Source organism: Acinonyx jubatus, chromosome A2 (assembly GCF_027475565.1).
Source record: "Acinonyx jubatus isolate Ajub_Pintada_27869175 chromosome A2, VMU_Ajub_asm_v1.0, whole genome shotgun sequence".
Taxonomy (NCBI): Eukaryota; Metazoa; Chordata; class Mammalia; order Carnivora; family Felidae; genus Acinonyx; species Acinonyx jubatus.
In genome coordinates this window covers 7,502,131-7,514,624 of record NC_069383.1, presented here as the reverse complement: position 1 = coordinate 7,514,624, position 12,494 = coordinate 7,502,131, and the positions used below count along the sequence as shown (strand labels likewise).

Here is a 12,494-nt window from a genome sequence, read left to right as displayed (position 1 = left end):
ACAGCAGGTGTTTTCATGTCTTTTTTCATCTTTGTTTTTGTCATATCTTTGTACTAAGTAGTATAGTGGCAAGATATGGGACCATCTTAGAAACTTATCAGCTATGCCTTTTGAGAGGTTATTGGATTTGCTAATCTATATTTATCCTATCATTTTAAAAGAATGAAGAGGCTACACCAGTAAATAATCTGTAATTACACTGGCACTACTTCCTTCAGTTTTAGCTCCAAAACCCACCTCGAAGTATTTCAATAAAGAACTCATCAATTTAACTAGACACCTTTCAATTAGAAGATTTACTACTGTCTCCAACACTTTCCCCTCCTTTTATTTCTGTACAAGGACCATCAATACTGACATCAAATCAAATTAAGCAGATAGTATATGCAAGGTACCCAGACATTCATCAAGTTTCTCTCTAGCTGCCTGAAATACCAAATCTGAATACCAATGGAATACCTAAAGGATATACAATTTTCAATGTCTTCGAGTATTATAACTAGGAGAAACCTTGGAACTTATCCACCTTGACAATTATTTTTCTTTATAATCACTGCTTCTCAAAGAGGGACAAAAACACCTCCCAAAGTTCACAACGGAAGGATTAACATACCCTATGTGCTTTGCAAAAAGTTCCTTTGTCAAATTATTTTCATATTTTGAAATGAAAATGATAGTTTGCTATTCTCTAGCAACTACTAGGTATACAAACAAAAACAAGCCTCTGCCTCAAAGCGCTTAGAGTGCAGTGAGGGAGCCGGATGCATAAACAAGTGATTACAATACAATCTGATCCATGCTTTAATAATAAAGTATGAACAAAGCCCTGTGGAACACAAGGGTGCCTGGGAATTCAGGGAAGGCCTCTAGAAGGTAAAGGTATCCTCTCATTGTGAACCTTTCCCTGAATTTAATGAGCTGTTCCTCTCCACGGAGGCTCTACTAAAGATCTCACCTGTGTCCAGAATCCTTCACAACTCATAGAAAATGTCTTCATCGTTTGTACTGACATAAAGACTTCAAGGCAAATCCATAAATCATTTCTAATTGGCCCCAGAATACATTAAACCACTGGAGAAACTTTTGTCAGTTTTTAAAAAGCAGATCAACTTTCTTAATCACTATTTATTTAGACCAATACAGAAATTAATTCACACTCCTTGAGTATACCAGTTCAAGGGATAGAAGATATCCTAGAAAAATCTGTGACCTGGAGAAACCCGCTTAAAATTGTTAAATGGCTGATACAAAGACAATTACTTATATACACGCATGCAAGGCAAAGCTGGTATGAAAGTATTAGAACTTTTTGGGGGGACCTAAATCAACAAGTGTTGTTGTTTTTTTAAATCAGTGCTACTTAAAACTGATTTGTATACATTCACAATTCAACCAGAAATAAATTAAAACAAAAATTTTAAGCCAGCTCCCCAAAAAGGCTTTTTAAAAAAAATCTTGGGGCAAGTTTGAAGATAATAATTATCAATTACAGAATACACAAGGGAAAAACTAGAATTTATCCCAAAAGATCCAAATTTCTGCCAAAACCTACATAACGCATGTAACGACAGACAAAAACTGTCAGGATTTTTTAATATACAATTATCAGCAACTAAATGCAAACATTATTTAATAATCTCAACCCTGGAAAGTCTGTTCAGTGGTTGTCTAACACGGCAAAATACGGATAATAAAGACTTTTACACTGCATTTCTTTGTCTCCCGTTTTTATGAAAACATAAAAAAATAGTGGGTGCACATTAGATCTTTCTCAGAACACAAATCAGAAGAGTGCCTATGTGTTTCTGAATTCCTTTTCTTTGAATCTATTCACTTTCCAAAAAATTAGAACCGAAGATGCAATTTTTCTAAGTGTTTCCAAGATTTTAAACATTACATACCCTAATGCACCTCCAAAAAGACAGGATTCCTTATATCCAGGACTAGAATGCTATCATCTATCCCCAACTTAGAGACTATGAAAAGAAAATCAAAATATATCTTAATTTTATTTGCAATTAAATGAAAATGCTTATCAATAAACAAGCCATGTTTGAACACCTGTTCATTTTATTCCTAAATATGATCTAAAATTGCTAATGTTCATAAATGAAGAGTAATGGAAAATAAACTCCAAAACCCATAAAAGCATATCCAACTGTACCAGCATGAGTTTTCCAAAGGTTTTTTTTTAATGTTGTTTTATGTAATATTAAAACGCCATAAAATTAAAGCGATCATCTTTGAAACCAAGAAAAGTAAACCTTGTAGTAAAATATTTTTAAATTCCAAAGACAGATTTTTATTTCCAAATGAATTTAAGTTTCAAAGACCCTGAGTGATAAACAAAGGAAGTTTAGCTTAACTGTGGACAGCACACATCCAATTTCTTAGTCAACAAACATTTCTGCAACCAGTCTTTTCTAACTCGCCAAAGCTATTGTTCACGGAAAATAAAACCAATTAATAAGAAATCGCAAGGCGTATCATCTAAACGCGCATTTGTCATAAGCATTTTATTTTCGTCAACTATTTCTACCTTTCATCCTCATTCAACCCCTAGGGATTTGGGGAGTAATCGCTTCCTAAATGACAGTTGATTTCGTTAGCACCTGTCGCCATTCTCGGACGCATCACACAAGTTGCCCAAAACAGCTTCTAAATTTTTGTTTTTTTAAGATTATGATTCTTTAGAAAGTGGGAACTCCCTGGGCAGGAGTTCACCAAGTTTTCCAAAATACCGTGCTTCTCAATTTCTCCCGTTTTCAAAAAGTGACCCCGTGGCACGGACTTTCTGGTGGTTGGAAGGGGGTACGCGAGGACGCGGGAACTCGACGGAAAGCCCTCCAAACGAGCCAAACCAAAAAGGAGGGGAACAGCCCGACCCTTCCCGAAAACTTAACCGAAAGCCAGACAAGGCGGCGAAGGCAGCCCGGGACTGCCCGGTCCGGAGAGGTTTCAGGCGGCTCCGGGGGAAACGTCAGATGCGCGGCTACTCCGAGTCCCGTCTCCGCACGCCGTCCCGGCCGCCGCGGCCCCGCCGAGCCTGCGCGCGCGCGGGGAGGGGGCGTGGGGCCGAGCCCGCCCACCCGCGCCCGCGGCCCGGGCTCCCCACGCCCCTCTCCCGCCTGCTGTCAGGCCCGGTGTCACTGCCCCTTCCTCGCGCCGAGCTCCCCCGAGACACAGTCCGTCCTTTGTCTGAGTGCGCACTCGGCGGCGAGGTCCCACCAACTTGTGTGTGTCCCGTCCCACCCGGGCGCTCCCGCCGCGACGCTCCACACAAAGGAGACTTGGGCTCCGGCGGCCAACCCGCCCCGGGCACCGGAGCGCCCCCAGCCCAGCCCCGGCGCCTCGGGAGGGGCGGGCACGCGAGTGGACCCCTCCGCACGCCCCCCTCGGGCACCCGCCCCTGCTCCCGCCTCGGGTGTCCGGGGTCCGACACTGCCGGCTCGCGGGGGCGCGCGGGCCAGCCCCGACCCCCGCGGCCCCCCGCCGAGGGGTCTCCTCTCACCCCGCCTCCAAAAGCGGCGCCCGGGAGAGCCCGCTCTGGGCGACACCCGGACGGGCAACGCGGCGGCGGGGATGTCCCGGCGCCGCCGCCGCCGCCGCCGCCGCCGCCCCTCGCCGGGCTCCAGCGCCCCGCCGGCCGGCCGGCCAGACAGCGGCGCGTTACCTGCGCCCCGCGCCCCAGCCCGCGCCGCTCCCGCGCGCCGCTCTCGCGCGCCGCCGCCGCCGCCGCCGCCGCCGGGGCCCCACCGCCTTCTGCGTCCCAGTGGGTGTCGGACGCTCCCGGACCGAGCGCCAAACCCGGCAGCCCAATCGCCATCGCTTTTATTTGGCCCCCCCAGTCCAACCAAGCGCCGCCCCGATTGGCGGGACGCGAGGCGGGCTCCCGTCCAATCACAGGGCCCGCCGGGCTCGGAGGCGCCGAGCCAGCCCCACGCAGAGGCGCCCGCGGGACTCGGCCGGGCCGGGCGGGCGGCGCGTGCGCGCGGGCGCGGGCGGGCGCTGAGGGACGCGGCCGCCGAGTGGAAGCGCCGCGCCGTTCCTTTGTTCTTTCGTTGAACGCACCGCGCCTCTCTGGAAGGCGGCGGGCGGGCAGGCGGGCGGGGACGGGGGGCCTCCGGAGCCTGGAGCTCGGAGCCTGGGCGGGGGTGGGGCGGCGAGGGTGGGGTGGCGGGAACCGGCCGGAGGGCGGGACGGCGCGCTGGCGGCGCTTGGCGGGAACCGCCGCCTCGGAGTTCCCGGGCCGGAGAGGCGGGGCGGGGCCGAAAGCCAAGTTTGAACCAGTTCAAAAACTCGGGGGTGGTAACGGTTTCAACTGCCGCGCTCTTTTCCCCGCGCGCGGAGCGGGGGCCGGCGGGCGGGCGCGCGGCCGGCGGGGAGCCGCGAGCCGCCCGCCCGAGCGACCTGCCCGCTACTTCTGTCTGCTGGGTCCCCCGGCCCGAGGGACTCTGGCTGCTGGAGCCCGCAGTGCCCATCGCCCGAGAGACCCGGGGCAAGAGCGACGTTACAGCTACTTCCCATTCCGCATTCAAGACGCCTGATTCGGAGCCTTCCAGTGCACGTGTCAACGTGAAGAATCATTTATCAAGGATGAGTGTGTTTCACTTGCCTCCTGCTAATGCCCCTGGAAAACGTTAGGATAATTGCAACACTTTTCAATTATTACAAGATGGTCTGGGACTAAACCCGCCTCGACCCAGAGGAATTAGGAGGATTCGGTTGAGGACACAAGCTCCCCTTTGGTTTTATCTGTCAGTGAAGTTAAGATCAGTCCGAATTTATTTTTAGTTACACGGGAAAATAATCACCCATGTAAACTGGGATCCCATATTGTGCGTTCAGACAGGGTCCACTATGAACTGCTGAGTTAAAAGCCTAAAGAAATCGTGTTTGTTGTATTTTTAATTGACTAAGGGTTTTCAGTGGCCATAATTCTTCGTTTGATGCAACACATTCATATTCCAAGGCAAAAAGCTTCATCTAGACCAGCAATTTACAATTGCTTCATTAAACAGCAATTCAAACCTCAAAAGTTAACTACTCATCCCTAAGTTGCTTATCACATTAGTTTTACCTGTACTTTATATATTAAACATTAAAACAATCTGGACATTATTGAAAGAAAAAATCAAGAAAATTACATTAACGGATTATCAGAATGCAAATCAAAGTCATATCTAAATACATCCAGCATGGTGTGAAACGGCATATGAATTGCTAAGGCATTTAAAATCAAGGAATGATGTTAGATCAAAACGCTCCCACCCCTCCCCCACCAAAACTCAGAAAAGGAAATTTTAGTTCAACTGAAGAAAGCATACGATCTAGATTGAGGCAGGGAGGGCACTGGAAATGGGAATGAACATCCACTCGCAGAATATAACAAAGGGGAGGGCCCCAACTGGGAGAATAAGAGTAGCTTAGAGAATAAGTGGGGCTGTATTATAATATTTATAATATGGTACATATTTAAGTTCAATACAATATGCAGGCTGACTTGGACCAGGAAGTAGGGATGCCAATGGGTGACAATATTGTCTTCGTTCAGTGCTGACATTCGTGTAAGCAAGACATTTTAGGTCACGGTGATGGCAGGAGAAAGGGATAATTTTAAAACATTGCAAGAGAATTTCATTATATATGGAGGGCATACAGTATGCTGCAATTCTATTTTGTATATGGACATATACAGGAAAGTTGGGAGGGGGAGGTATTTTGTGGTCAATACTGAGAAGAATTTTCTGAAGATTTCCAAGCAGGGAGAGCAAGAAAATGTGTGTGTGCGCGTGGGGGGGGGGGGGGGTGTTAATGGTAGCTACTGTGGGGGCTTAAAGAAACAGAAAGCCAGGCTGAACACCAGGTGAACGTGAAGGGTGAGAGTCCCGAAGCTTTTTCGTTGCTGTAAAGACGTTCAGATTACAGCTGTACTACCCCTGGCAGGTGATTCTGTCCTCTGTTGAAGACAGAGATGCACTATTTCAGTTATGGGAGCAAACCAAAACTGGGCAGTTCAGCTCCGAAGTCGGGTTGTTACCTCTGCATTATACTCCCAAGGGCCTATCACTGCAGGCGCACAGTTTATCCCCGGGGTTTTCCTGGGGGAACAGGAGAAGGTCAAGTGCAAAGTTAAGGCTATTAGCATCACAGAGCATTCCTTTCTACCCCATGAATGGGATTTACTTCCTACACATTTCATTTATTCACTCTGCATTCAACAAGTGTTTATGGAGGAGCTTACTAGTTGAAAGACACTGTCCTGGGTGCTAGGAATTCAACGTGAGCAAGGCAAAAATCCCTGCCAAGGTGAGGCTGACATTTTGGGGAAGAGAAACAAACAAAAAACAAACGATGTGGCATGTGAGGTAATGGCAATGATATGGCAAAAATCCTGGCACGAAAGGAGTAAATTGAGTGCAAATGCAGTAATTTTAAAATAGCTTGGTAGGGAAGACCTCTCCCAGAAAAGGACATTGGAAGAAATACTTGACAGAGAGGGAAGGGTGAGTGCCTGGCCCCAAGGGGGAGCCTGCCTCGTGTGTTTTGGGAACTGGAAGGGAGAGGGGACCGGAGACCGAGGCAGAAGAGGTGAGGGGGCACGAGCAGACCTTTTAGGACCTCTGAGGACCTTAGTTAGGATTTGACTTTCTTTTTTTTTTTTTTTTTTTTTTCCATGTATTTATTTTTGAGAGAGAGAGAGTGGGAGCAGGGAAAAGGGCAGAGAGAGACAGAATCCGAAGCAGGCTCCAGGCCCCGAGCTGTCAGCACAGAGCCCGACAAGGGGCTGGAACCCACGGACTGCGAGATCGTGACCTGAGCTGAAGTCGGACACTCAACCGACTGAGCCACCCAGGCGCCCCAGGACTTTACTTTCTACTTAAGGAGAGGATTTTGAGCAGAAAGGTGATGGCAGCACTTAAAACAAGAGCATTTCAGTTGCTGTGTTGAGAGTAGCCAGACGTGGGGCAGGGACCAGACCAGAGGAGCAGGTCTGAGCCTCTCCTACCAATCCAGGCAAGAAGTGACCGTGGCCGTGAGCCCGAGCGGTAAAGTGGAACTGGTAGGAAAACATCAGATTCTGGATGTATTTTGAAGGAATAGGCAATAGGACTTGCTGACAGATTGGATATAGGATGCAAAAAAAGAGGTTGAAAGCAAGCCTGTGGATGAACAAGTGAGTCATAACTGAGTTGGACGCTTCAGGGGCTGTAGGACCAGGAGGGGTTGATGGGGATGGAGGTTTGGAGATCAGAGTTTGGCTTGGGACACAGTGAGTTTGAGAGGCCTATTTCAAAACCAAGTAGCGATGTCACGTAGCCGGGTGCAGGGGTGCACAAGCACCTGGCCCCAGGGGTCCCAAACCGACTGGGTTTGGCCGCTCGCTGCTGACAAAATCCAAAGACAGACGAGCAGTGGTGAAACAAGAAAGGAGTGTATTTCAGTGAAGCCAACGCAGGGAAGACTTGCGTCTCAAAGACTGGCTCCAAAGTGCTGAAACTACTTCTGGGTTTATATAAGGAAAAGGTGGAGTAAGGGTCGTTGAGTACTGGCAGCAAAGGTCAAGTCAGATCATTGTCCTGGGGTCAATCACAGGCGGGGTCTTGCTGGCCCAGGGGCTACAAAGGATAGTTTGGTTCCCCTCAGGGGATGCTTCGCCCTCAGGGTCTTGCCTGAGTTAAGAGATAAACTGGCAGGGCACCTGGGTGGCTCAGTTGGTTAAGCTTCCGACTTCAGCTCTCGGATCCTACCTCTGTCTCACAGCCCCCTGCCCTACTCATTCTCTCTCACACTCTCACTCTCAAAAATAAACAATTTTTTTTACATTTATTTATTTTTGAGACAGAGAGAGACAGAGCATGAACGGGGGAGGGTCAGAGAGAGGGAGACACAGAATCCGAAGCAGGCTCCGGGCTCCGAGCTGTCAGCACAGAGCCCGACGCGGGGCTCGAACTCACGGACTGCGAGATCGTGACCTGAGCCGAAGTCGGACGCCCAACCGACTGAGTCATCCAGGCGCCCCTCAAAAATAAACATTTAAAAAGAGAGAGAAACTGGAAAGAAGAACTGAATTAGAAAGTCTGAGATCAAATGGAAGTATGAAGTCCTCTTTCGAAGTAGGTGGTATGTTTTTGTGAGGAGGAAAACTTTTCCAGCAACAATTTAGGCCCTAGTTATTGGGGCCTGCAGGTTAATTGACAACAGATTAACGGGACTGTGTTGGAAGGGGGTGGGCTCCAGACCTTGAACAGGCGGTAAGGGGTGGGTCCTGGAGTTTGGAAAACTTGGCCTTTGCCAAGAGCATGAACGGGAGAGTATGTGGACACAAGGCAGCTATGTGGGGAGATTAGGTAGAAGTTTACGTGTGATTACAACAGACACCCACTCGTGATTGAGAATCGGTCATTGAGAATGGGCTTACAGCTTGTTAGGGTGAAAAAGTTATGTTGTGACCTTGCACTTATATCAATTCATTCTGCTTGGTGTTAAAACAATGTACGAGTCCTCGCAGAGATTTTGAAAACGGATGGCTTTGGGGTGCCTGGGTGGCTCAGTCGGTTAAGCATCCAACCTCAGCTCAGGTCATGATCTCGAGGTTCATGAGTTTGAGCCCCACATTGGGCTCTGCACTGTCAGGGCAAAGTCTGCTTTGGATCTTCTCTCTCTCTCTCTCTCTCTCTCTCTCTCTCTCTGCCCCTCCCCTGCTCGTTCTCTATCTCTCAAAAATAATTTTTATAAAAATAAAATAAATTAAAAATTTTTTTGGTTTTAGGCATACAGAGCAAAAATAAAAACTGTAAAAGTTCTGAGAACCGTTCTCTCTGAGAACAGAGAGCCATGGGATATAAATTTGGGTAAGAGACGTGAGCTCGCCAACTAGGAGTGTCTGTTTAAGGTCTGAGGAGAGATGCCTCTCCTGAGACACAAGAGTGGCCTTACGCTGCGGGCTGGAAGGCAGCCCTGGTTGGGACAAGGAAGATGTGGCGTAAAGAGAAAACAAAAATGTACTGCAACTATGTGGATGGAACCAGAGGGTATTATGCTAAGCAAAATTAGTCAGAGAAAGACAAATGTCATATGACTTCACTCATATGTGGAATTTAAGATACAAAACAGATGAACATAAGGGAAGGGAAGCAAACATAATAGAAAAACAAGGAGGGGGACAAACCACGAGAGACTCTTAAAATGCAGAGAACAAACTGAGGGTTGCCGGAGGGGCTAGGGGAGGGGGGATGGGCTAAAGGGGTCAGGGGCATTAAGGAAGACACTTGTGGGGATGGGCACTGGGGGTTATACAGAGGGGGTGCATCCCTGGATTCCACTCCTGAAATCATCAGTGCACTATAATGCTACCTAACTTGGATGTAAAATGAAATAAATAGATGGATAGATACCTAGATGAAGAAAATGTATAAAAACATTTAAAAAAATTTTTTTAACGAAAAAGTGTATACCTAATTTGGTCATCATGTATTTTTTTAAGTTTATTTTGAGAGCGAGCCCGTGCCCATGTGTGCGCGTTGGGAAGGGGCAAGGAGAGGGGGAGAGTGAGAGCGTCCCAAGCAGACTCCTCACCATCAGCACAGAGCTCTACCCGGGGCTCAAGCTCACAACCCCTGGGACCCGGACCTGAGCTGAAATCCAGAGTGGGTCCCTCAACCAGCTGAGCCATGCAGGCGCCCCAGTCATCACCACCTCTGCTACTCACGCCCTGTGCCATCCATTCCCCTTGAATGCAGGTGGGACCCACCTCTAACCGAGAAAATACAGCCACGCGAGAGATAGAACATCACGTCTGAAATTAGGACCTACCCCCACCTCTTTTTTCTCTCTCCATCTCTCTCTCTCTCTCTCTCCACGGCTCTCTCGTTTCTTCTTTGGATGAAACAAGCTGTCATATCGGTTTCGTCTCATATTTCCACTACGCTAAATTCTAGCCATATTGTACTATTCGCTTTCCTGAACACAAACTCAGCTGAATTGATCAAGATGTTACCATTTCATTTTAAGACTTTTATTTTTCAACGTTTATTTATTTTTGGGACAGAGAGAGACAGAGCATGAACGGGGGAGGGGCAGAGAGAGAGGGAGACACAGAATCGGAAACAGGCTCCAGGCTCCGAGCCATCAGCCCAGAGCCCGACGCGGGGCTCGAACTCACGGACCGCGAGATCGTGACCTGGCTGAAGTCGGACGCTTAACCGACTGCGCCACCCAGGCACTCCTTTATTATTATTTTTTTTAATGTTTATTTATTTTTGAGAGAGAGACACAGAGCATGAGCAGGGAAAGGGCAGAGAGAGGAAGACAGAGGATCCGAAGCAGGCTCTGTGCTGACAGCAGAGAGCCTGATGTGGGGCTCAAACTCACAAATCATGACCTGAGCTGAAATCAAGAGTCAGACACTCAACAGACTGAGCCACCCAGGTGCCCCGGAAATAAACTTTTAAAGTGAAATCACTTCCCTTTGGAAAACCATCAAATACCTCGTAATAAACCTGATGAGAAATGAATATACAAGACCTATATGCTGAATATTATAAGCCAATATTGAGGAAAACTAAAAAAAGACTTAAGTAGAGGCAATGTCATTTTTAGGATCTAGAAGGTGCATGGGTTCAACACAACGCCCATCAAAATCCCTGCAGTGTTTATGGGTGCATATGTGCATGTGTACATTGACCAGGTGAGGGGCGCCCGGGTGGTTCGGTTGGTTGGGCGTCCGACAGTGTGTGAGTTCGAGCCCCGCATCAGGCTCTGTGCTGACAGCTCAGAGCCTGGAGCCTGCTTCCGATTCTGTGTCTCCCTCTCTCTCTGCCCCATCCCCACTCATGCTCTGTCTCTCTCTGTCTTAAAAATAAATAAAACATTAAAAAAAATTTTTTTAAAAATTGACAAGTTGATTCCAAAATATATGTGAAATACAAAAGGCCGAGAGGAGCCGAGATAATCTTAAAGACGAACATGGGAGTCAGCATAACCGGATATCAAACCAAGCTTTTTAAAGTTCTAGTAATTACAACAGTGAGAGCGGCACAAAAATGGACGAATAGTGGCGCTAGTGGGAGACAAAACAGAGCCTGGCAGCGGGCTCATACCTTTTTGGCTACTTGATTTATAGCAGAGGTGAGCCAGCAGTGTGTTGGGAAAGGACGGTCTTCGTGATAATCGGTGCTAGATATCCTCATGGGGAAAAATCTTGGCCTTCTACCTCACACCAGATGGGTTACGGATCTAAATGTGTAAGAAAACATAGAGAAACGTCTTTATGATCTTGGAGGAAGCAAAAAGTGCTTAAACAAGACACAAAAAGTATTCACCATAAGGGGGGCAATGATCAACTGAGCGAAATTAAAATGAGGAACTTCTGGGGCACCTGGCTCAGTTGGTTAAGCATCTGACTTCGTATCAGGTCATGATCTCGCGGTGCATAGGTCCGAGCCCTGCGTCCAACTCTGCTAACAGCTCAGGGCCTGGGGCCTGCTTCGGATTTTATGTCTTCCTCTCTCTCTGTTCCTCCCCTACTCATTCTCTCTCTCTCTCTCTCTCTCTCTCTCTCAAGTGTACATTAAAAAAAATTTTTTTTAATTAGGAACTTCTGTTATTTAAAAGACACCATTAAACGCCGAAAAAGCAGGCCAAAGATTAGAAGAAATCCACTATACTCCTATCTGACAACAGATTTGTCATCGTATTATATAAAGAGCTCCCACAGAACCTAAATTTTTTAAAAAGCCAAAGTATTAGGAAATGGCCAGGAAAGAAACAACACAACACCTGGAATGGGCACCCCAAAAGAGTAGATACACAAATGTCCCATACACGTATAAAAAGGTGGGAAATATCACCAGTTATCAGAGAAATGCAAATAAAACCATAAAATAATACATAGCCCTATGTACCTACTAGAATGACTAAAGCAAACAAACAAACAAAATACAGAAGATATCAAGCATTGGCAAAGATGTGGGGCACCCAAAATGCTTAATAGACTGCCGATAGGAGTGCTGGTTTGCAAACTGGCCTCTGTACTCAGAGGGCAGAGAGAGACCAAAGAAAGAGGCAGACCAGTCCAGATGGGTGACTGGAGGTTTTAATAAGCAAGGGAACTTACATACGAGGCTTGTCTTGAGCTGCCTTAGGTCTCCACATCCACTTGCCAGAATCTTAAAAGTTTATAGGGGCGCCTGGGGGGCTCAGCTGGTTAAGCGTCCGACTCTTGGCTTCAGCTCAGGTCACGATTTCACGGTTTCCTGAGTTCAAGCCCCACGTCGGCTCTGTGCTGACATCTCGGAGCCTGGAGCCTGCTTCGGATTCTGTGTCTCCCTCTCTCTCTCTGCCCCTCCCCTGCTTGTGTTCTCTCTCTCTCTCTCTCTCTCTCTCAAAAATAAATAAACATTAAAAAGTTTATATAGAGGCCTTACTGGGGTTCAGCACCTGTGCTGTCACAACACCCTACTCTCTCAAGGGGGTGTCCTCAGAATGGCTCC

The 12,494-nt window shown here is 47.5% G+C and overlaps 1 protein-coding gene across 5 annotated transcripts in view; it reads right to left on the bottom strand.

Moving 5' to 3' along the window:
* Positions 1-3,841, bottom strand: part of EZH2 (enhancer of zeste 2 polycomb repressive complex 2 subunit) — a 64,518-nt gene extending 60,677 nt beyond the window's left edge. Inside the window, exon 1 of one of the 5 annotated variants that reach the window (XM_053217933.1) lies at positions 3,674-3,841. In XM_053217933.1, coding sequence (XP_053073908.1) covers positions 3,674-3,826 — 153 coding nt within the window. In that variant the 5' untranslated portion in view covers positions 3,827-3,841. Of the gene's footprint in view, positions 1-2,903; positions 3,326-3,511; positions 3,622-3,673 lie in introns of those variants that run through there. The other 4 variants (XM_053217931.1, XM_053217930.1, XM_027075696.2 and 1 more) reach the window with 4 other exon arrangements.
* Positions 3,842-12,494: the final 8,653 nt, after the last annotated feature.